The sequence below is a fragment of the Euprymna scolopes genome, chromosome 40 (genome assembly GCF_053919585.1).
Source record: "Euprymna scolopes isolate OS-2025 chromosome 40, ASM5391958v1, whole genome shotgun sequence".
NCBI classification, from domain to species: domain Eukaryota; kingdom Metazoa; phylum Mollusca; class Cephalopoda; order Sepiida; family Sepiolidae; genus Euprymna; species Euprymna scolopes.
Window position 1 is genome coordinate 26,404,052 of NC_136521.1, and position 24,641 is coordinate 26,428,692.

Genomic DNA, 24,641 nt, shown 5'->3' on the forward strand with positions numbered 1-24,641 from the left:
GTGAGAGAGAGGCAGAAGAGAAAGTTGTTCCATCCTCTTTCCCAAATTTGACTACTGTTCACGTTTGAACTCTCATCGTCGAATTGATCCTCAAGTTGCCTATTGGCCTTGATAAGTGCTAATATAGAGAGAAGAGAAACAGGGTGAGAGAGATAGAGAAGATAAAGAGTGTGAGAGAGAGGCAGAAGAGAAAGTTGTTCCATCCTCTTTCCAATATTTGAATACTGTGCACGTTTGAACTCTCATCGTCGAGTTGATCCTCGAGTTGCCTATTGGCCTTGATAAGTGCTAATATAGAGAGAAGAGAAACAGGGTGAGAGAGAGAAGATAAAGAGTGTGAGAGAGGCAGAAGAGAAAGTTGTTCCATCCTCTTTCCCAAATTTGAATACTGTGCCCGTTTGAACTCTCATCGTCGAGTTGATCCTCGAGTTGCCTATTGGCCTTGATAAGTGCTTATATAGAGAGAAGAGAAACAGGGTGAGAGAGAGAGAGAGTAGATAAAGAGTGTGAGAGAGAGGAAGTAGAAAAAGTTGTTCCATCCTCTTTTCCAAATTTGAATACTGTGCACGTTTGAACTCTCATCGTCGAGTTTATCCTCGAGTTGCCTATTGGCCTTGTTAAGTGCTAATATAGAGAGAAGATAAAGAGTGTGAGAGAGAGGCAGAAGAGAAAGTTGTTCTATCCTCTTTCCCAAATTTCACTACTGTGCACGTTTGAACTCTCATCGTCGAGTTTATCCCCGAGTTGCCTATTGGCCTTGATAAGTGCTAATATAGAGGGAAGAGAAACAGGGGTAGAGAGAGAGAGAGAAGATAAAGAGTGTGAGAGAGAGGCAGAAGAGAAAGTTGTTCCATCCTCTTTCCCAAATTTCACTACTGTGCACATTTGAACTCTCATCGTCGTGTTTATCCTCGAGTTGCCTATTGGCCTTGATAAGTGCTAATATAGAGAGAAGAGAAACAGGGGTAGAGAGAGAGAGAAGATAAAGAGTGTGAGAGAGAGGCAGTAGAGAAAGTTGTTCCATCCTCTTTCCAATGTTTGAATACTGTGCCCGTTTAAACTCTCATCGTCGAGTTGATCCTCGAGTTGCCTATTGGCCTTGATAAGTGCTAATATAGAGAGAAGAGAAACAGGATGAGAGTGAGAGAGAGGCAGAAGAGAAAGTTGTTCTATCCTCTTTCCCAAATTTCACTACTGTGCACGTTTGAACTCTCATCGTCGAGTTGATCCTCGAGTTGCATATTGGCTTTGATAAGTGCTAATATAGAGAGAAGAAAAACAGGGGTAGAGAGAGAGAGAAGATAAATAGTGTGAGAGAGAGGCAGAAGAGAAAGATGTTCCATCCTCTTTCCCAAATTTGAATACTGTGCACGTTTGAACTCTCATCGTCGAGTTGATCCTCGAGTTGCCTATTGGCCTTGATAACTTCTAATATAGAGAGAAGAGAAACAGGGGTAGAGAGAGAGAGAAGATAAAGAGTGTGAGAGAGAGGCAGAAGAGCACTACTGTGCACGTTTGAACTCTCATCCTCGAGTCGCTTATTGGCCTTGATTAGTGCTAATATAGATAGAAGGGAAAGAGGGTGAGAGAGAGAGTAGATAAAGAGGGTGAGAGAGAGAAAGAGAAGAGAAAGAGGTCTAGAGAGAGAGAGAGAGAGAGAGAGAGAGAAGAGAGTTAGAGAGAGAGAGAAATATTGTGATAGAGAGAGTTAGGAAAGAGGACACAAGCGGTTCTAATAAAGTGTGCATCTATAGGAGATAATGCCTGGGAATGGGTGCACTGTTTTTGTGGGTTTTGAAGCTGCCTCTTCCCCCCCTCACAGTTTAACAGTGGTGTGACGTCAAGAGAAAGAGGGTGAGAGAGAGGGAAGAGTAAGTGGGTGAGAGAGAGAGAAAGAGAGAGAAAAAAGAGAAAGACGGTGTAGGTTTTGTGAAAAAAGTTTTTATTTACAATTGTTCGCCATTAGTGGATGTTGACGTCACGTCACGTGACATGACTAAGCGTTTTTTTTACGTATTAATAACATTTTTTGTTTTAATTGTAAAATCTACACTTAATTTTATAGAAAATAATGTATATATAATAGAAAAAAAAATGTACTGGTTTTGTTGGATTCAAGTGGATCCCCCCTCCAGTTTAAGAGATACGAGGTCACGTGGTAATATACAAAATGGCTAGCGTAAATATAAAGATCGGTTTTATTATCGACGAATATTTTGAAAGCTGATTTTTTTTATTCCTGTACATTTTTCCTGACATTTTTCGTTAAAACTCTTGTATAAATACTATTTTTAACCAGTTAATTACGTTGGAGACATTGTCATGAAGTTTAATAATATATAGAACGAAGGAGAAGAGAAATTACAAAAGTATCGGTAAAAGAAAGTTGTTATTTACATTTGTTCGCCATTACTGGATGTTTACGTCACGTCACGTGACATGACTAAGCGTTTTTGGATCATTCAAGAATTACGTAATAACAACATTAAAATGACAGGTTTTTTGGGGGCCCCCTGGTAGAAAAACGATCAGTTGACCCCTTTCTACCGGTCCGTTTGACGTGAAATTTCGATATTTGTCATCCGGGTGATCAAGGTGCAATATGATACCAAATTTGTCAACTCTGGGTCCGTCTTTCAAAAGTTTTAGCGTTACAAACAAAGATACATACATACACACAGACGTTTCGCTTTTATATATTAATACTAGCAGGGCTACCCGGCGTTGCTCGGGACCGTATAAACAATGTAAAAACAAAAGCAGATATTGAACATATGTTTTATTCTTAGGGGAGAGGAATCTTTCAGGGTGAGAGAGAGAGAAGATAAAGAGTGTGAGAGAGAGGCAGAAGAGAAAGTTGTTCCATCCTCTTTCCCAAATTTGACTACTGTTCACGTTTGAACTCTCATCGTCGAGTTGATCCTCGAGTTGCCTATTGGCCTTGATAAGTGATAATATAGAAAGAGGAGAAACAGGGGTAGAGAGAGAGAGAAGATAAAGAGTGTGAGAGAGAGGAAGAAGAGAAAGTTGTTCGATCCTCTTTCCCAAATTTGAATACTGTGCACGTTTGAACTCTCATCGTCGAGTTGATCCTCGAGTTGCCTATTGGCCTTGATAAGTGCTAATATAGAGAGAAGAGAAGCAGGGTGAGAGAGAGAAGATAAAGTGTGTGAGAGAGAGACAGAAGAGAAAGTTGTTCCATCCTCTTTCCCAAATTTGAATACTGTGCACGTTTGAACTCTCATCGTTGAGTTGATCCTCGAGTTGCCTATTGGCCTTGATAAGTGCTAATATAGAGAGAAGAGAAAGAGGGTGAGAGAAAGAGAAGATAAAGAGTGTGAGAGAGAGGCCGAAGAGAAAGTTGTTCCATCCTCTTTCCCAAATTTGAATACTGTGCACGTTTGAACTCTCATGGTCGAGTTGATCCTCGAGTTGCCTATTGGCCTTGATAAGTGCTAATATAGAGAGAAGAGAAACAGGGTGAGAGAGAGAAGATAAAGAGTGTGAGAGAGGCAGAAGAGAAAGATGTTCCATCCTCTTTCCAAAATTTGAATACTGTGCACGTTTGAACTCTCATGGTCGAGTTGATCCTCGAGTTGCCTATTGGCCTTGATAAGTGCTAATATAGAGAGAAGAGAAACAGGGTGAGAGAGAGAGAAGATAAAGAGTGTGAGAGAGAGGCAGAAGAGAAAGTTGTTTTATCCTCTTTCCCAAATTTGAATACTGTGCACGTTTGAACTCTCATCGTCGAGTTGATCCTCGAGTTGCCTATTGGCCTTGATAAGTGCTAATATAGAGAGAAGAGAAACAGGGTGAGAGAGAGAGAAGATAAACAGTGTGAGAGAGAGGCAGAAGAGAAAGTTGTTCCATCCTCTTTCCCAAATTTGAATACTGTGCACGTTTGAACCCTCATGGTCGAGTTGATCCTCGAGTTGCCTATTGGCCTTGATAAGTGCTAATATAGAGAGAAGAGAAACAGGGTGAGAGAGAGAGAAGATAAAGATTGTGAGAGAGAGGCAGTAGAGAAAGTTTTTCCATCCTCTTTCCCAAATTTGAATACTGTGCACGTTTGAACTCTCATCGTCGAGTTTATCCTCGAGTTGCCTATTGGCCTTGATAAGTGCTAATATAGAGAGAAGAGAAACAGGGTGAGAGAGAGAGAAGATAAAGTGTGTGAGAGAGAGGCAGTAGAGAAAGTTGTTCTATCCTCTTTCCCAAATTTGAATAATGTGCACGGTTGAACTCTCATCGTCGAGTTGATCCTCGAGTTGCCTATTGGCCTTGTTAAGTGCTAATATAGAGAGAAGAGAAACAGGGTGAGAGAGAGAGAGAGAGAAGATAAAGAGTGTGAGAGAGAGGCAGTAGAGAAAGTTGTTCCATTCTCTTTCCCAAATTTGAATACTGTGCACGTTTGAACTCTCATCGTCGAGTTGATCCTCGAGTTGCCTATTGGCCTTGATAAGTGCTAATATAGAGAGAAGAGAAACAGGGTGAGAGAGAGAGAAGATAAAAATTGTGAGAGAGAGGCCGAAGAGAAAGTTGTTCCATCCTCTTTCCCAAATTTGAATACTGTGCACGTTTGAACTCTCATGGTCGAGTTGATCCTCGAGTTGCCTATTGGCCTTGATAAGTGCTAATATAGAGAGAAGAGAAACAGGGTGAGAGAGAAAGAAGATAAAGAGTGTGAGAGAGAGGCAGTAGAGAAAGTTGTTCCATCCTCTTTCCCAAATTTGAATACTGTGCACGTTTGAACTCTCATGGTCGAGTTGATCCTCGAGTTGCCTATTGGCCTTGATAAGTGCTAATATAGAGAGAAGAGAAACAGGGTGAGAGAGAGAGAGAAGATAAAGAGTGTGAGAGAGAGGCCGAAGAGAAAGTTGTTCCATCCTCTTTCCCAAATTTGAATACTGTGCACGTTGTAACTCTCATCGTCGAGTTGATCCTCGAGTTTCCTATTGGCCTTGATAATTGCTAATATAGAGAGAAGAGAAACAGGGTGAGAGAGAGAGAGAAGATAAAGAGTGTGAGAGAGAGGCAGTAGAGAAAGTTGTTCCATCCTCTTTCCCAAATTTGAATAATGTGCACGTTTGAACTCTCATCGTCGAGTTGATCCTCGAGTTGCCTATTGGCCTTAGTAAGTGCTAATATAGAGAGAAGAGAAACAGGGTGAGAGAGAGACAGAAGATAAAGTGTGTGAGAGGGAGGCAGAAGAGAAAGTTGTTCCATACTCTTTCCCAAATTTGAATACTGTGCACGTTTGAACTCTCATGGTCGAGTTGATCCTCGAGTTGCCTGTTGGCCTTGATAAGTGCTAATATATAGAGAAGAGAAACAGGGTGAGAGAGAGAAGATAAAGAGTGTGAGAGAGAGGCAGAAGAGAAAGATGTTCCATCCTCTTTCCCAAATTTGAATACTGTGCACGTTTGAACTCTCATGGTCCAGTTGATCCTTGATTTGCCTATTGGCCTTGATAAGTGCTAATATAGAGAGAAGAGAAACAGGGTGAGAGAGAGAAGATAAAGAGTGTGAGAGAGAGGCAGTAGAGAAAGTTGTTCCATCCTCTTTCCCAAATTTGAATACTGTGCAGGTTTGAACTCTCATCGTCGAGTTGATCCTCGAGTTGCCTATTGGCCTTGATAAGTGCTAATATAGAGAGAAGAGAAACAGGGTGAGAGAGAGAGAGAAGATAAAGAGTGTGAGAGAGAGGCAGTAGAGAAAGTTGTTCCATCCTCTTTCCCAAATTTGAATACTGTGCACGTTTGAACTCTCATCGTCGAGTTGATCCTCGAGTGTCCTATTGGCCTTGATAAGTGCTAATATAGAGAGAAGAGAAACAGGGTGTGAGAGAGAGAGAAGATAAAGAGTGTGAGAGAGAGGCAGAAGAGAAAGTTGTTCCATCCTCTTTCCCAAATTTGAATACTGTGCACGTTTGAACTCTCATCGTCGAGTTGATCCTCGAGTTGCCTATTGGCCTTGATAAGTGCTTATATATAGAGAAGAGAAACAGGGTGAGAGAGAGAGAGAAGATTAAGAGTGTGAGAGAGAGGCAGAAGAGAAAGTTGTTCCATCCTCTTTCCCAAATTTTAATACTGTGCACGTTTGAACTCTCATCGTCGAGTTGATCATCGAGTTGCCTATTGGCCTTGATAAGTGCTAATATAGAGAGAAGAGAAACACGGTGAGAGAGAGAGAAGATTAAGAGTTTGAGAGAGAGGCAGAAGAGAAAGTTGTTCCATCCTCTTTCCCAAATTTGAATACTGTGCACGTTTGAACTCTCATCGTCGAGTTGATCCTCGAGTTGCCTATTGGCCTTGATAATTGCTAATATAGAGAGAAGAGAAACAGGGCGAGAGAGAGAGAAGATAAAGAGTGTGAGAGAGAGGCAGAAGAGAAAGTTGTTCCATCCTCTTTCCCAAATTTGAATACTGTGCACGTTTGAACTCTCATGGTCGAGTTGATCCTCGAGTTGCCTATTGGCCTGGATAAGTGCTAATATAGAGAGAAGAGAAACAGGGTGAGAGAGAGAGAAGAGAAAGTGTGTGAGAGAGAGGCAGTAGAGAAAGTTGTTCCATCCTCTTTCCCAAATTTGAATAATGTGCACGTTTGAACTCTCATCGTCGAGTTGATCCTCGAGTTGCCTATTGGCCTTGTTAAGTGCTTATATAGAGAGAAGAGAAACAGGGTGAGAGAGAGAGAGAAGATAAAGTGTGTGAGAGAGAGGCAGAAGAGAAAGTTGTTGCATACTCTTTCCCAAATTTGAATACTGTGCACGTTTGGACTCTCATGGTCGAGTTGATCCTCGAGTTGCCTATTGGCCTTGATAAGTGCTAATATAGAGAGAAGAGAAACACGGTGAGAGAGAGAGAAGATAAAGAGTGTGAGAGAGAGACAGAAGAGAAAGATGTTCCATCCTCTTTCCCAAATTTGAATACTGTGCACGTTTGAACTCTCATGGTCGAGTTGATCCTTGATTTGCCTATTGGCCTTGATAAGTGCTAATATAGAGAGAAGAGAAACAGGGTGAGAGAGAGAGAGAGAAGATAAAGAGTGTGAGAGAGAGGCAGTAGAGAAAGTTGTTCCATCCTCTTTCCCAAATTTTAATACTGTGCACGTTGGAACTCTCATGGTCGAGTTGATCCTCGAGTTGCCTATTGGCCTTGATAAGTGCTAATATAGAGAGAAGAGAAACAGGGAGAGAGAGAGAGAAGATAAAGTGTGTGAGAGAGAGGCAGAAGAGAAAGATGTTCCATCCTCTTTCCCAAATTTGAATACTGTGCACGTTTGAACTCTCATCGTCAAGTTTATCCTCGAGTTGCCTATTGGCCTTGATAATTGCTAATATAGAGAGAAGAGAAACAGGGTGAGAGAGAGAAGATAAAGAGTGTGAGAGAGAGGCAGAAGAGAAAGTTGTTCCATCCTCTTTCCCAAATTTCACTACTGTGCACGTTTGAACTCTCAATCTCGAGTTGCCTATTGGCCTTGATAAGTGCTAATATAGATAGAAGGGAAAGAGGGCGAGAGAGAGAGAGTAGATAAAGAGGGTGAGAGAGAGAAAGAGAAGAAAAAGAGGTCTAGAGAGAGAGAGAGAAGAGAGTTAGAGAGAGAGAAATATGGTGATAGAGAGAGTTAGGAAAGTGGTACAGAGAGAGAAGAGAGTGAGAGAGAGAGAGAAAGACGGCGCGAGAGAGAGAGAGAGAGAAAGACGGCGCGAGAGAGAGAGAGAGAGAAAGACGGCGAGAGAGAGAGAGAGAAAGACGGCTAGAGAGAGAGAGAGAGAAAGTGTACTTTGTAAAACTGTGCACGCGACCTAATTTTCGTTTACATAAGCGGCCTGATACTGATACCCACCCCTCCCCCTTCAAGTTAACAGAGTTAGAATGTATAAACAAAATGGCTAAATCTTTGTTTACATGTTTTACAAAGAGCAAAGTCATCTTCGCCGGCAAAAAACTTCAAGCAAAAATAAAAACATTTTCCCTACGTCAATTTTCGTGTAATTTTGGGATTTTGATTTTTGGAGTGCGATAATTCCGTTGGTAATAACGGTTCGAGTCGAAAACTAATATTTAACTGTGTTATAGTATCAATTTCTCCTCCGAAGGCAGTTTTAACGTACCTCAGCCGCAGCCGACATTTTACTGAGCTGACGTCACGTCACGTGACACGTAATGAATAACGTTAAAATGACAGGTTTTTTTGGGCCCCCCCCTGGGAGAAAATGATCAGTTCACCCCCTTCTAATTGTCCGTTTGATGTGAAATTTCGATATTTGTCATGCGGGTGATCACGGTGCAATATGATACCTAATTTGTCAACTTTGGTTGTGTCTGTCAAAAAGTGTTAGCGTTACAAACAAACATACATACATACATACATACATACACACAGATTTTTGCCTTTTATATATTATGATGATGATTATAGTATCGAGTATTAATAAGGAATTTATAGAGAAAATAAATAGTGGGTGCTACAGATTCACATTGCTAGAACTGCTAAGAAGACACCATTACAAGTGTTAGAAATAAGAAACACAATCAAAATACAAACAATATATGCAAAAAGGTTTCACATTTGGTATTTAATTTTATTTAACTTGAAATTATAAGAGTGTCATTTATTTCTAAATTTAAGAATTATTCAGCATTGGGTCAGCTACAGTTTTTTTCAAACTTGGTTTCATGTTGAACAAAAGTGTTGCAATTTTTACCATTTTTTGCTTCTTCCTTTGTATTACTCATTAAACATCAAAGTTTATAATAAATAGATGCTTCATAATAAATATGTATACACGAGTTCTGAAGCAACAAAATTCCACTTTTGTTCAAAAGTAACATTTTACAACAAAAACAAAAGTCAGTCATAAAACTACATATCTCCATCTGACAATATAACGATGGGCCAAAGCCTTATCTGGGCTTTACTTCTTAAATATTGTATAAAATTATGCCATAGAAATCTTCATAAACTATTTATCTAATCAGGTTGAAAAATTTGCATGGTATTTACTGTAATTTTAAAAAATTGTAAGTTGAAATTCCATAAAAATTTCAAACATAAGTGAACTTTAATGGTTAAAGGATTTGATGTGGATTTCATTGGCTACAATATGGACCAAGTAACGAGTATAATGAACGGAAACAAACTTATCAGCAAAAGTGTGACTTTAATCTTTTTGTGATCTTGGCATTCATCATTGATTTAGATATCCTCAATTGTTAAAAAGTTATTGACCTTTTGTTCTGCTGGAATGAATAGCAATAAAACAAAGACTATTAGACATTTATTTAGAGATGTGAGATGTATTAATTAATAGTAAACAAAACCTAGCATCGAAGGAAAGACAAAATCTCTATTAAAAAGAGTTTATTTCAATGGAAGAAAGTTGAATGTCACATAAGAAATCAATTAGTAAAACTTTCTTATTTCTGTCAAAAATAATGTGCCACATGGGTTTCTTACCTGCGAGAAAAAGATATGTGCTGTACGCCTCTCTACTTTGATTTGATATCTAACATCAATAATCATAACATCGTGCAAAATTTCAGCTTAATCAGTTTTTATAGTTTTCATAGAATAATTTCGGAAATACTTCATATAATAAGAAGTAAGGCCCGAATAAATTATGACTCATCTTTACATTTTCAGGATGTCTTACAGCTGACTTGTGTTCTTGTTAAGACAGCAATATTTTGATCTTGAGTGTGATCAGTGATAAGACCCTGTTCCGAAAGTTTACTTGTAATGTAACTTCTTAGTTCCCATTACTCCTATGTCCCCTCTGATCTGTAATGGTAGAATTTGTCTGAATTCCATTTATGGATTAAAAAGAATATGTCCCAAGTATAACATCAAACTGCTTCAGACACCCTTGAGCAAAGTGTTCAGCTTTATCTTACCTCATCACTTTGAAATTTTTCATGGCCCCTTTTTAATCCCTTTTTGTTTTGCCTCCCCCTTTTCCAAACCCTATAAACTACTGATGTTTTTCCCTCTTCTCAACTTCCCTGAGTATGACATGAAATTTCATCTGGGAGTTGGGGGAGGGCAGGACATAATCATCTGTTGATTATAATGACTTCCAGACTCTTTCTACCCAAAGAATCAATATTTGGAGATATTAAGAACTCCAAACAAAAACTTTTATGAAAAAATAAACGAATTTAGCTTAAATAACTTGAAAAGAATTGATATGCCATAAAAGTAACCAATCAATTCTGTTTTGTGTTGACTGACCCCATTTACATATGCTAATCAACAGAACATTAATGAATAATACATGCGAAGAAAGAGTAGTTTGTAGGTGTAAAAAAATAAGGATAACTTGGTATCGTTGCTACGTCATTTTTTTAAAAATGTTTACAAAAACACAATTACCATCCCAACTTTTTATTTAAATATTTTATCCAATTCTCATAGTGATTTCTTTGATTTCTTTTCACAGTTTGGAAAATATTTTACAGAAAAATATCAGGAAAATTACTGAAAGTCACATGCCCCTTACCCCTTCCCTTAGACTCTGCTCCCTTGGAGCCATCTCTCGTGTCTAATTACATTCATGTGTGTAAACTGGCTATAATGGGAGGTAATTCTTATTTCTTCAACGTTAGAATTTCTTTTCATAATTCATCATTGTCTTTGTGTTTATTTTGCTACAGATTCTGGTGTTTCATCTTTCATGCTTGATAAATTTTTAGGCAAATCATTAAATTCTTTGATATTTCCAGATAATTCTTCAAAAGTTTTAGTCAGGATTGAAGAATTTGACTGCAAACAATTTTGTTTCTTTTGATGCGTTTTGAGATGCTTTGTTAAATGGCCTGATTGAATGAAACATTTTTTGCAGAACGGACACGAGAAGGGTTTCTCGCCAGTATGTGTTCTCACATGTTTTGTTAAATGTCCTGATTGCGCAAACGTTTTCATACAATGTGAACATGAGTACGGTCGTTCACCCGAATGAATTTTCAAATGTTCGCTGAGGTTTCCTGCATGAGAAAAAGTCTTCTCACAGTGGCTGCACTCAAAAACACGTTCGCCAGAATGGACACGTAAATGTCTTTTCAGAGAATCAGAGCGTGGAAATTTACGCAAACAAAACGTACAAGCAAATGGACGTTCAGCAGTGTGAATGCGAAGGTGCGCGATTAAATTGTTGGATTGCGAAAATGCTTTTGAGCAGAATTTACAAACGTATGGTTTTTCTCCCTTATGTATTCGTAAATGTTTTGTAAGATGGCCGGACTGCGAAAATTTCTTGTTGCAGAATTCACACTCATATGGTTTCAATCCAGTGTGAATTTTGAAATGTTCTGTAAGATTTCCGGCATGTGAGAATGATTTTTTACACATTGTGCATGGGTAACACTTTTCCCCTGTGTGTGTCCTGATATGTGTTGCAAGATTATCAGATCGAGAAAATGACAAACTACAACATGGACATTCGTAAGGTTTCTCTGCTGTGTGCATACGCATATGAGCTGTCAAATTATTTGACTGCGAAAATCGTTTCTCACAAAACATGCATTGAAAGGGTCTTTCTCCAGTATGAACTCGTAAATGTTTCGTTAAATGTCCTGATTGTCGGAATTTCTTTCGGCAAATATGACACTCATACGGCCTCGATTGGTCAGATTCTTGCATCTTTTTTGTTGCAGTAGATAATGACGTTGAACAAGATGGTATAGTAGTATCAGATGATATTGATGGCCTTGGAACTTGGGTCAAAGTTAATGATGCTGTTTGTGTTACAGATAAAGTATGAATCTCTTGGGTGGTTACTGAGGAGTCACTAATTCCTGGTGCTATGGACACTTTGTCTATGGGCGAAGAGGATATAATATATGATGGCTGAGATACAATCGAGTGATTATCAACGCAACAAAACCTTTGAGAATCAGTATTACATGATGCAATAGGAATTGGACATTTAAAGGAAGGAGTAAAATTTTTGCAGGTTTTTCCACAATTTACACGGAACTCCATATTGGTTGTTGCTGATAAATTAATTTTCGCTTTTGAGTAGGACCAGCTGATGTTCTAGAAAAGTTTTTTTATCATCAAATTGAAATTGTCCGTTCCCCTGAAGTAAAAGAAAAAAAAATTGTTAAATAATGTAAATTATGTTTGTATAACAAAATATCAGTCATACCAATCATATCAAACATACCATCCTACTAAGCATACTATCATTATAAAGGCATTGTAAAAATACCATTTTACTATCATTATAAAGGCATTGTAAAAATACCATTTTATCAATCAGATTGAAAATTCTTCAATCAATCAATTAGCTCAAGAACTCTTCACAAATACTTGAGGATAGTGTCTAAAAGGCATTCAAATGAACAGACGTGTGGTTTGGCAGGGAGAATAGGGCAGCATTGGGGAAGATCATCCTGCACAGCAACTGGAAGATGCATTGCACCAGTTAACAGAGATTTGTAATGCATTTATAGTAGTGGTGCAAGTAAATTTTATCAGCCATTTAAAAGTTCAAATGATAATTTCTGGAAGGAACGAGTCAGAAATATCTGTGAAGAGTTCTCAAGCTAATTGATATAGTTTTACATATTGGAATGAAAAAATAAAAAAAATATGAATAAAAAAATAATTAGCTGAAGAATTTTATTTCCTAGTGTAAACTGAAAACTAATATAAATATTAAGATTTATATAGTAATCCCAACCAAATCCCAAAAAACTCAATACAAACACAATTGGAAGTTGAGCTTTTCAAAAGGAAAAGAAATCTATACTGTAAATAAATATAAAATTTATTGTTCGATAGAATACTCCAAAAATAATTTTCAAAAAATCCTTATTCTGCAGAGTTTCAAAGAACGTTATTCTCTTCAGAGAAAAGACAGATATTAGCAAATTATTAGTATAGACGAGTTATATTATATATATATATATATATATATATATATATATATATATATATATATATATATCATAGATATAATATACATATATTACATATATCATATATAATACTAGCAAGGAGACCTGACATTGTCTGGGATTGAATGATGATCAACGAATGTTTTGCACTCCCACATTTTTGTTGTCATCAAAACTAGTGAAATCACCATTTTTCAATCAAATCGATTGATTGCCTGCTCTAGTTAGGGACCCATTGCAGTGTACTGGGAGGAAGCTTCACATGCCTCCCTGCAGTGATGTAGTCCACAATATATTGTAGTCTACATTTACTGTAGAGAATCTACTATTGATTATATAGTCAAGTATCATACTTCAATTGTGCTCTAAACAAAAACATTCATTTCGAACGCACTCCTGTCATATTAAAAACAACTGTTGACTTTATATGCCTGGATTTACTGGTTATGCAGTGATAATGACTTGAATTTAAGTTTAAAATAAAATGTCAAGTATTATAGCGCAGTTGTGCTTTAAACAGAAGCATTTGTTTTGAATGCACCCCTGTCATATCAAAAAACCTATTGTTGATTTTATATGACGGGCCTTTGGGCTTGTGTGGTAATGAAACTTCTCAAATGTACTTGCGATGTTATGCTGTGTAAGTTGTTTACTTTGGTCAAAATTGTGTGTTCCTTCTTTCAGCAGAGTATTTCAATTATCGATATTTAGCAAAGACATTCTGATACTAAACCTATCTAAGAACACTGCCAAGTACTTAAAATACCTTCATGTAAAATTTCATAAAAATCGGCCCAGCTGTTTCCGAGTACACAGGGAACGAACTCACGCACAAACACAAAGTTTTTTTATAGATCTGTCTGTCTATATATATATTGAAATACTTTTCTGGTACCAAAGGTACTTAAGTTTCTTTTCACTTATAAAACACTAAAAAAATAATATAAAATTATAAAAAATTATATAAAATCATATAAATTATATAAAATTATATAACTTTAAATATGGTCACTAAAACTAGATCGCAAGTTAGGTCTGGGTAGTCCTCAGAACTAGAGAGTTCTCCTAGGGCTAATCACCCAAGGAGATTGGATAAATCTTGACAGGGTCAAGCCGTTCTCATTAGTAATACAGAAGTAGGAACTCCTTCTTTTGAAATGGCAAATGGGACTTGTTAGGCCAAAAATAATTTTAATGTAGCTCTTTGTAAAGCTTCATTATGTAAAACATGTGATATTCTTGTAACATCACAAGAACATAAATCTAACGTGATTTTAAAAAATTGTGCGTAATCATTTTAAAGAAGATTTGTCATGTAAGTCACAAAATTTAGTTTACCTGTCGTCCTGTAAAAATTGTAATCGACAGCACATAGGGGAAACTGTAATGTCTTTGAATAAACGTATGAATTTGCATAGAACTAAAGGCTGAATCCATGTTATTAAACACTTTAAAGAAACCTGTAGCCAGTCGTCTTTTTCTGTAAAAATTATTGAAAAATTTCAAAATAATGGGCGTAATAGTTCAGGAGCTGTAGACAATGATATTCTAAAGATGAAAATCACGAACTTATAGCAGTTACCATAATGTAATTCTTGTTGGGTAGGTCACTATTTCGGCGGGTCCCCCTTTTGGGGAGTCGTCGAAATTAATAAGACAGGAGTAGAAACCGACCTGGGAATAATAATAAAGAAACAAAGGAACTTCCAAACGAAACGGTTTTATATTCATTTCAGCGTACAAGTGGTATCGGGTTATAGAAAGTTCGTGATTTTCATTCATGTCCCCTGACTCTGGAACCACTCGCATCTCTGTCTTTTTTGCTTCCAACACTTTTTGTATCTCTTTTTTTGTCTTTCCCACCAGAACTGTTCTCCGTCCTGATTAGTTACAACCTCTCGTCACATTTTTGAGGAAAGAAGGAAGGGGGAAAGGGAAGAGTAGAGAGAAAGAGACATGTAATGGAGAAATAGTAGTCTTGGCTTCACTACACAAGTCCCCCTCCAGTAACAGAGTTAGTTAATATCCTTAGAATTTCTACTATGTCTACTTCTGTTTAAAAATAAAAATATTCATTTTTCTTTTTCCATGTCACTTTTCCTCCTGATCTAGATTTATACATGCCACCAGAAATTTTACTCTCTACTTTATCGGTATCATCTGTTCTGACATCCTTATCATTAGTAGTACCTATCTGTGCTTTCTCGGTCACTCTAGTTCTATTACTGCTAGTTGGCTCTGTAAACGGTTTTAACCTATCGATTGATACGTGTGCATGAGTACCATTATTCATATCGATCTGGAAGTGTTTATCTGATCGAGTCAAAACTTTATAAGGACCTGAGTACGATGCTTCTAATGGTTTCCTAACTCGATCAACCCTTAACCATACTTTCTCACAGGAAAGTAAGGTTTTCGGTATAAAAGATTTTGCATTTCCATGGATAAATCCTTTTCCATCGTTGAGTACGTAGATTTGGGACATCCATTCACACAAATTACGTACATACTTGTTAACTGGAGTTCCTTTTTCTACTCTCTGCTTGTGTATCAGCTGATGAGGAATCAATATTGGTGCTCCAGTAACAGTGGTAAAAGGTGGAAAACCTGATTCATTAGGGGTGCTGCGTATACCTTGTATGATCACTGGTATCGCTTTCATCCAGGATTCTTTTCGCGCTATAATCGCTGCCTTAAGGGTACGATGAGCTCTTTCAATTATCCTATTACTTTGAGGATGATACAAAGTTATTCTCAATTGGTAAAAACCTACTACCTTGGCCAACTCTTGAAACAATTCGCTCTCAAATTGGCTACCTCTGTCAGTTACAACATGCAATGGAACTCCAAATCGAGATATTCAGGCATTGATAAATGCCTCTGCTACCGACTGCGCAGTTATTTCGATCATTGGCTGTACTTCGATCCAGCGAGTTGCACGATCGATACAGGTCAGCAAATATTTGTATGGACTGAGGTAAGGATCTGACTCATTGCGCGTTATGGGTAACGGGCCAACAATATCAATATGTACCGTTTGGAAACATGCGGATGGTAAATCAAACTCCTGGACTGCAGACTTTGTGTGTCTGTGAACTTTTGACTGTTGACATACAACACATTCTACACAGAATTGCTTGACTGTCTTATCTAAGTTAGGCCAGAAGTATCTAGACATAATCAGTTTAATAGATGCTCCAGTTCCAGGGTGCGCTAAACCGTGTAAACTGTCAAAGACAGCCCTACGAAGCTCTTTTGGGACAAACGGCCTGGGATACTTGGTTGAAGTATCACACAGGACAGAGCCAATTTCACGTGACACGCAGTATTCTTTTAAATTAGCGTATGACTTTATTTCGTCATCTCCTTTTTGTGCCTGGGCTATTTCAGCCAAATCACATGCATCTATTTGCACAGCTAAAGCAGTTCTAGACATACAGTCTGCAACTACGTTCTCGTCTCCTTTAATATACACCACGTCAGCGATATATTCAGCAAGTACTGACAAGTGTCATTGTTGTTGATCCGACTTTGCGGGTGTCCGACTATAAAAGGCTCCACATAATGGCTTATGGTCAGTGAATAATGTCACGTGACGACCCTCTATGACGTGATGGAAATGTATTACTGAAAAATAAGCCGCCAGTAGCTTTCTATCGAATGTAGAATACTTGGCCTGGGCTTGAAAAAATTTCTTGGAAAAGAAACCTATAGGTACTGGTTTCTTATCTATTAGCTGGTGTAATGCAGGTGGTACTCTGTGGCTGAAGACTGCGGATGAGCTATGCCGTAATTTCTGACAATTTGCTTATTATTGTTCTGAAAGCATGAGTTTCTTCTTCGTTTAGCTCAAACGTTGCTTTAGGGTCCAACCTCATTCGTTCAGATAGTGGTAGCACTATGGTTGCGTAACTAGGGACTAACTTGCGATAAAAACCTGTAATTCCCAAAAATCTACGCAAGCTTTTCGAATCTTTGGCACATCTTCAGGGTCTACTTTAATCTGGTGATATGCTGCAGTCAAATCGATCTTGGAAAAATATTGTCTACCAGCAAGTTGTGTGCAGAATGAATTTATGTTCGGTATCGGGTAGCGATCTGTCTTGGTAACACTATTCAGCGCGCGGTAGCCACAGCAAGCTCGATATGAACCATCTGATTTCTTCACTAAGTGCAAGGGTGTTGCCCACTCGCTACTGGAAGGCTGGATGACTTCAGTATTTAGTAAGTTTTTAAATTCTGCCTGTGCTGCGTCTAATTTAGGACCGGAAAGTTGCCTGGCTTTAACAAAGACTGGTACATGGCTGCTTGTATCAATCCTGTGATACACTCTGACATATTCTTTGTCTGTATCGCTGTGAGGTGATATTACGCTACTATAGTTATTTATTATTTTGTTAACGTATTCTTCTAGGTCTATTTTATTAATCAATAGAGTATTGGTTTCAGTTACTGTGTTGACTTAAATTTCGCGCTCTGTTACATTATCACGGATGGATCCATTCTTGCAATCCACTACTATATTAAACTTGTTTAAAAAGTCAAATCCTAACAAAGGGTTAGTGACATCCGTAATCACGAAACTCCATTGGGAAGATCTTCTTAAACGTGGAATCTTGACTTCTAAGCTAGTTTGACCATAGCATTTTATGCTTTCGCCGTTAGCAGTCGAGATATGAACAGGAGTTGGTTCCAAGGTAATTCCATTTACTACAGAACGTGGTAAATGGAAATACTGGCTCCTGTATCTACAATAAAATTTACTTTAGACGCTCCTATTTTTGTAGTAATTTCTAGTAATGGCGGCACTACTGGAGCAAACGCAGTCCGCCTTTTTAGTTTTCTGAATCGCTAGGGGCGGGAGATGAGTGACGCGAGTTAGGTAGGATTTGTATATTGCTCTTTTTCTTTGGCCATTTGCACCATGACTTACATGTACGAGGCTCTTCTGCGAAGTAAATATGGACTCTACAGACTCGGTCGCTGTTTCCTTCTATACGGGCTGCACGAGCCTTTTCTAGTCTCACACAAAAACACGCGTTCACATTTCAAGCTATACATACATACGAGCACACGTCCACAAACGTACATATATGTACGTTCATGTACATACATTCACGTGTATACACACATAAGATATTTCTAAAATTAAATTGTGTATTCGTATATTTAGACGACATATTAGTTTTTAGCGAAAGTGAACAACAGCGCAAGGAAGACTTAGATAAGGTATTCAGGATTCTTAGTGATAATAATTTAAAGATTTCCTTAGCTAAGTGTGTATTCGGAGTGCCAGAGTTGGACTGTTTAGGTTTTCATGTAAGCAAAGAAGGCTTGTTTCCTACTTCAAAAAAAATTAAAAAATTAGAAACCTTTCCAGTACCCAAAGATTTGAAAAGCTTGCGTAGATTTTTGGGAATTACAGGTTTTTATCGCAAGTTAGTCCCAAGTTACGCAACCATAGTGCTACCACTACGCAGCGATGACAAAGCACACACGCACACCTAGGTCGTTTGAACAGTAAGCTCTCATTTTCACAGCTTTTGCCACAATATTAAAGGAGATGAGAACGTAGTTGCAGACTGTATGTCTAGAACTGCTTTAGCGGTGCAAATAGATGTATGTGATTTGGCTGAAATAGCCCAAGCACAAAAAGGAAATGACGAAATAGTCATACGCTAATTTAAAAGAATACTGCGTGTCACGTGAAATTGGCTCTGTCCTGTGTGATGCTTCAACCAAGTATCCCAGGCCGTTTGTCCCAAAAGAGCTTCGTAGGGCTGTCTTTGACAGTTTACACGGTTTAGCGCACCCTGGAACTGGAGCATCTATTAAACTGATTATGTCTAGATACTTCTGGCCTAACTTAGATAAGACAGTCAAGCAATTCTGTGTAGAATGTGTTGTATGTCAACAGTCAAAAGTTCACAGACACACAAAGTCTGCAGTCCAGGAGTTTGATTTACCATCCGCATGTTTCCAAACGGTACATATTGATATTGTTGGCCCGTTACCCATAACGCGCAATGAGTCAGATCCTTACCTCAGTCCATACAAATATTTGCTGACCTGTATCGATCGTGCAACTCGCTGGATCGAAGTACAGCCAATGATCGAAATAACTGCGCAGTCGGTAGCAGAGGCATTTATCAATGCCTGAATATCTCGATTTGGAGTTCCATTGCATGTTGTAACTGACAGAGGTAGCCAATTTGAGAGCGAATTGTTTCAAGAGTTGGCCAAGGTAGTAGGTTTTTACCAATTGAGAATAACTTTGTATCATCCTCAAAGTAATAGGATAATTGAAAGAGCTCATCGTACCCTTAAGGCAGCGATTATAGCGCGAAAAGAATCCTGGATGAAAGCGATACCAGTGATCATACAAGGTATACACAGCACCCCTAATGAATCAGGTTTTCCACCTTTTACCACTGTTACTGGAGCACCAATATTGATTCCTCATCAGCTGATACACAAGCAGAGAGTAGAAAAAGGAACTCCAGTTAACAAGTATGTACGTAATTTGTGTGAATGGATGTCCCAAATCGACGTACTCAACGATGGAAAAGGATTTATCCATGGAAATGCAAAATCTTTTATACCGAAAACCTTACTTTCCTGTGAGAAAGTATGGTTAAGGGTTGATCGAGTTAGGAAACCATTAGAAGCATCGTACTCAGGTCCTTATAAAGTTTTGACTCGATCAGATAAACACTTCCAGATCGATATGAATAATGGTACTCATGCACACGTATCAATCGATAGGTTAAAACCGTTTTACAGAGCCAACTAGCAGTAATAGAACTAGAGTGACCGAGAAAGCACAGATAGGTACTACTAATGATAAGGATGTCAGAACAGATGATACCGATAAAGTAGAGAGTAAAATTTCTGGTGGCATGTATAAATCTAGATCAGGAGGAAAAGTGACATGGAAAAAGAAAAATGAATATTTTTATTTTTAAACAGAAGTAGACATAGTAGAAATTCTAAGGATATTAACTAACTCTGTTACTGGAGGGGGACTTGTGTAGTGAAGCCAAGACTACTATTTCTCCATTACATGTCTCTTTCTCTCTACTCTTCCCTTTCCCCCTTCCTTCTTTCCTCAAAAATGTGACGAGAGGTTGTAACTAATCAGGACGGAGAACAGTTCTGGTGGGAAAGACAAAAAAAGAGATACAAAAAGTGTTGGAAGCAAAAAAGACAGAGATGCGAGTGGTTCCAGAGTCAGGGACATGAATGAAAATCACAAACTTTCTATAACCCGATACCACTTGTACGCTGAAATGAATATAAAACCGTTTCGTTTGGAAGTTCCTTTGTTTCTTTATTATTATTCCCAGGTCGGTTTCTACTCCCGTCTTATTAATTTCGACGACTCCCCAAAAGGGGGACCCGCCGAAATGGTGACCTACCCAACAAGAATTACATTATGGTAACCGCCATAGTTTAAATATTTAAATATTAAGATTAAGAAAAATAACCTACAAGATTCTAAAAATGTAGGTCGATTATATCGAGTTATGCCTCGTTACAGTATTAGGGATAGAACATATGTTAATATAAACAACAGAGAATCAGTTATTTCATGCGAGGAATTGATAAAGCAGGAAAGATAGCTGTAATATGTAAAAAATACTATATACAACACTTATTGTTAGAAGTAGGAGTTATAGGTAAAGTTTCATATACCTATAAATTAAGTAATGATAATTTAGATAGCATTATTCTGAATAATAGCATTATTACTGATAAAGTAGGACTAAAGTTAGAAGAAAAAAAACAAAAACTTCCATGTATTGGATACCTAAAATGCATAAAAACACAGTTTATTGTATCCTCAAAGACAGCATTACCAAACCTTTAAGTAAAGCTATATCTAAAGTGCTTAAAATCTATCTATATAATTATAAAACAAGTGACCTTGTAATGAGTGATGTAACCCACTTTCTGGTTTACGACATCCGATTGCTCATGCGTGCATAAACATTAACCCATAACAACGTAAACATATAAACGCAAATTGCTTCTTTTGCAGATTTTGACCTGCGCACTGAAATATTAACGTTATTATTTCGAAATTATTATTTAACATGGGAAGAGTGGGGGTGTTTTGCAACTATTCTTTATTACAACTATACTGTCGCTATTTTCTTACAACTAAACAACCTTAACCCGTTGACAAACATAAGAACAATTGTAGTAAAGCCAAGACTACTACTACTACTACTACTCTCTATCCGTCCCTTTTCCTTCCTTCTTTTTTTATTTTTTGTTTACTTTTCTAGATACAAAATAGTTGTGTGAGAACGGTGAATTTGTTGACACATTTACTAATCTGTTTCAATATTAGTTTTATTTTATTTTATTTATTTAGGTTTTATTTTTTTGCTTCAGGTTTTATTAATTTTTTTTTTTAGATTTTAAGTTTCTATAACTTGGTTGAAGGATTCCAATATGGGTTTTTCATTCTTATATTTCTCATCAGTAGGTTCATGTACGTTTTTGCTGCTAAATGACTTTCGTTGGCGTTCGATTCGTAGGAAAATCATGTTTAATTTTCGATTTTTGAGCGATTATTCGGAAAAATAAGTAACTTTAAACGAATAGGGAGTGATCCGTCCGTGATTTTTCATTTTAATATACTTTCATAGAAATATTTTCTTTACGTCACAAGTGTCACGTTTATACATGAATTCCATAGCTAATATAACATACCGACCCAACGGGTCAAGGGTAGTCTAGTTAATTATAAATCAAATAATTTCCACCATAAAAAGTAAATTCTATAGTATACAGCGATTGTAGGTGATTAAACTACTAATTGCCTGAATGGTTTTCTAACGAATGATAAAAACCATAACAATTGTAAAAGTCTTTAAAGTTTAAAAAACTTCAAAGAATATATATATATATATATATATATATATATATATATATATATATATATATATATATAATAGTGTGCGTATTAACATAACTAGAATATTTTTTAAATTAAATAAGAAAAAGTTGAAGCAGAGCTCTTACACGTCTGTATGTTTTTAGTATTATTTTTTTTTTAATATAAAGTTTTTTGTTTGTTTGTTTTTTAGCTTAATACGTTGTATAAATAATAAACCCTTTTTAGTCTGAAGAATTTTAGAATTTCGCTGCCGACGCTGCAATAATAAAGAACAGAAAAAACTTCGTACTCGAAAGAGATTATTAATAAATCCATTCACAACTTTCTTTTAAAATGATTTCCAGAAAATTATGTTCTTGTTTATTTGTATGTGTATGCGGGTGTGCATTTGTGTGTGTAGAGTTTTTTTTGTTTTTTTTTCATTTAAAAAAAGAAGTGGCTAAAAATTAAAACGTGAAAATAAATAAATTTTTAAAACAAACTTAATACATTTTTTTAAAACCAAAAACGGATTTCATGTAAAAAAAAAAAAAAAAAAAAAAAAAAAAAATACAAATGTTGAATCTTGAAAATGGATTTTGTAGAAAGAAGGCGGAACCACTACCGGCCGACACGGTTTTTCTTTTCTTGCCAACAAATCGCAAAAATTACGAAAAAAAGTGCGATTTTTTGCGCGCACAAATTTTTTGTACACTTAAAAAAAAAAAAAAAAACTTGTTTACATGTTTAAGTGTAAACAATAACATTACGGTCAAAATTTTAGCAATGATGAAAAACAGAAAATTTTGTTTCTTGTAATGACATTGTAATTTGACGCTAAATTATGAGAGGAAAAAAAAAAAAAAAAAAGCGGGTCTTTTTGGGGTTGGTCATTGCGCGTTCGGACTTTAAACTTTTCGCCGTCAAATCGAAAAGTGCGCTCAAAAGTGAAAGTGATTACTTACCGCACTTCCGGGCGAAGCAGCGAAGAAGCGCAAGCAAAACTTCCGCCTTTAGAATGCTCACACACAGTAATAGTGCGCGCTTAAAACTATTGACACGAGCAATATATATATATATATATATATATATATATATATATATATATATATATATACTTACTTGAAACTAAAATAAAAGATAAAAAAATCCTATATTCAAACAAATAAAATTTAACTTGAGACTATAGTTTAAAATTTAGAGAAAAATCCAGGAACTATGTTGCGGAGGAACAGTAGTTTGACAATTATTTTCGCAGTTGTATTTCCTTCCTGTTTTGAAATGCGTCTCATTGAAACACGCGTTTTAAGAAGGCGGCGATTTTAAAACTTAAAATTCAAAAGTTAATTTAAATTATCTTCTCTCTCTCTCTGTTATTTCTTGGAAGGATTCGACTAGCTTCTTGCAATAGATATTTTTTGTAAGCAGATGGAGTCTTTAGTTTGCGTCTGAAAAAAAACAGGAAATTCTCAAAATGTCTCTCTCGTCTCTGTGACTTATGTACGTAGTTTTGGGCCACAGGAAGGAAGGAAGGAAGGAAGGAGTGTAGAGACAGTGGAAAGAAAGAAAAGCGAATCTGAATGCGGTTGTAATTATTTTATAACTGTACTAGTACTACTAGTAGTAGCAGCAGCAGCAACAACATATTGTAGTATGTAAAAGTAAAAGCTGGCTGTCCCAGATAAGGGGGGTGGGGGATGGGTTGGTAAGGAAATTGACAAGAGAAATAAAAAGACAAAAAAAGGAAAATTATTTTGATCTCACTTGAATCATTATCAGTGGATTTTTTTTTTTTTAATTCAATTTTCACAAGGCAGAGTGACAGGGGGGCCACAATCGGGGACATAAGTTGCAGGGGTATTATGAAAAGAGATGAGTAGCAACATGTCTGTTCACATTACACTTGAACTTCTGCATGTCAGTACAGTTGGGAAAGCAGAATCCCGGAAGGGAGTTCCAAAGTCTAGCAGTTCTGGGGAAGAAACTATTGGAGTAGAAGGCTTTCTTACACCTAGGAATCTCGACTGTGAAGGGGTGGGATTTAGCTGCTTGTCGGGTTTGTCAAGGGTATTTACGTCCAGGGGGTACAAGTGCTTGTAGTTCGTCAGAGCATTTACCATTACAATACTTGTAGAAGAGGCAAAGGAATGCAACATTTCATCGATGGGACAGAGGTTGAAGCTTTGATGACAGTTTAGGACCTATCAGGTTGGCGACTCTCCTTTGAACCCTGTCAAGGAGTGAGAAACAAGCAGCAGATGCACCAGCCCAAATATAACAACAGTACTCCATACATGGGCGAATGGTGGTACAGGATACTTTCAGGCATAAGTAGCTTTCTAGCATGGTAGAGAGAGCCCACTTTCTTCGCAGCAGCTTTGGCAATGCTCTCAATGTATCTATTCCAGTTCATGTTTCCTGTAAACCTTAGGAAGAGGAGTTTAAAGGAAGTACTTTCAGGTAATGTGTTCTTGGCCATTGCTATTGGTGGTAGTGAAAGTTTCTTGTAATTATTAAAGGAAACAAGCTTAGTCTTGGTAGCATTGAATGTGACCATCCATTTTTGTCCCCATTCCACTACAGATTAGAGGTCATCCTATAGTGTTTCTGCCATTTCCTTAGATATGTGTTTATTTGTTTTTGTGCCTTTTATAGAGTGTGGTGTCATCAGCAAATATACCCATCGCAGAAACAATTTTATCAGAGCGGTCATTTATGAATATCAGGAATAATAAAGGTTCGAGGATAGACCTCCGAGGTACTTCTGCATTTATATCATATTGTTTAGATGTACGACCGTCGAGAACAATCTAGATTTTTCTCTTACTTAAGAAAGATTTAATTATATT

The 24,641-nt window shown here is 37.1% G+C and overlaps 1 protein-coding gene across 1 annotated transcript in view; it reads right to left on the reverse strand.

Annotated features, from left to right (window-relative positions):
* Nucleotides 1–23,380, reverse strand: part of LOC145265647 (uncharacterized) — a 77,371-nt gene extending 53,991 nt beyond the window's left edge. The window contains exons 1-2 of the mRNA XM_080121714.1: nucleotides 22,758–23,380; nucleotides 10,654–12,082 (exon numbers count right to left, since the gene is read on the reverse strand). Of these exons, the coding sequence (XP_079977840.1) occupies nucleotides 10,654–11,985 (1,332 nt within the window). The 5' untranslated portion in view covers nucleotides 11,986–12,082; nucleotides 22,758–23,380. The remainder of the gene's footprint in view (nucleotides 1–10,653; nucleotides 12,083–22,757) is intronic.
* Nucleotides 23,381–24,641: the final 1,261 nt, after the last annotated feature.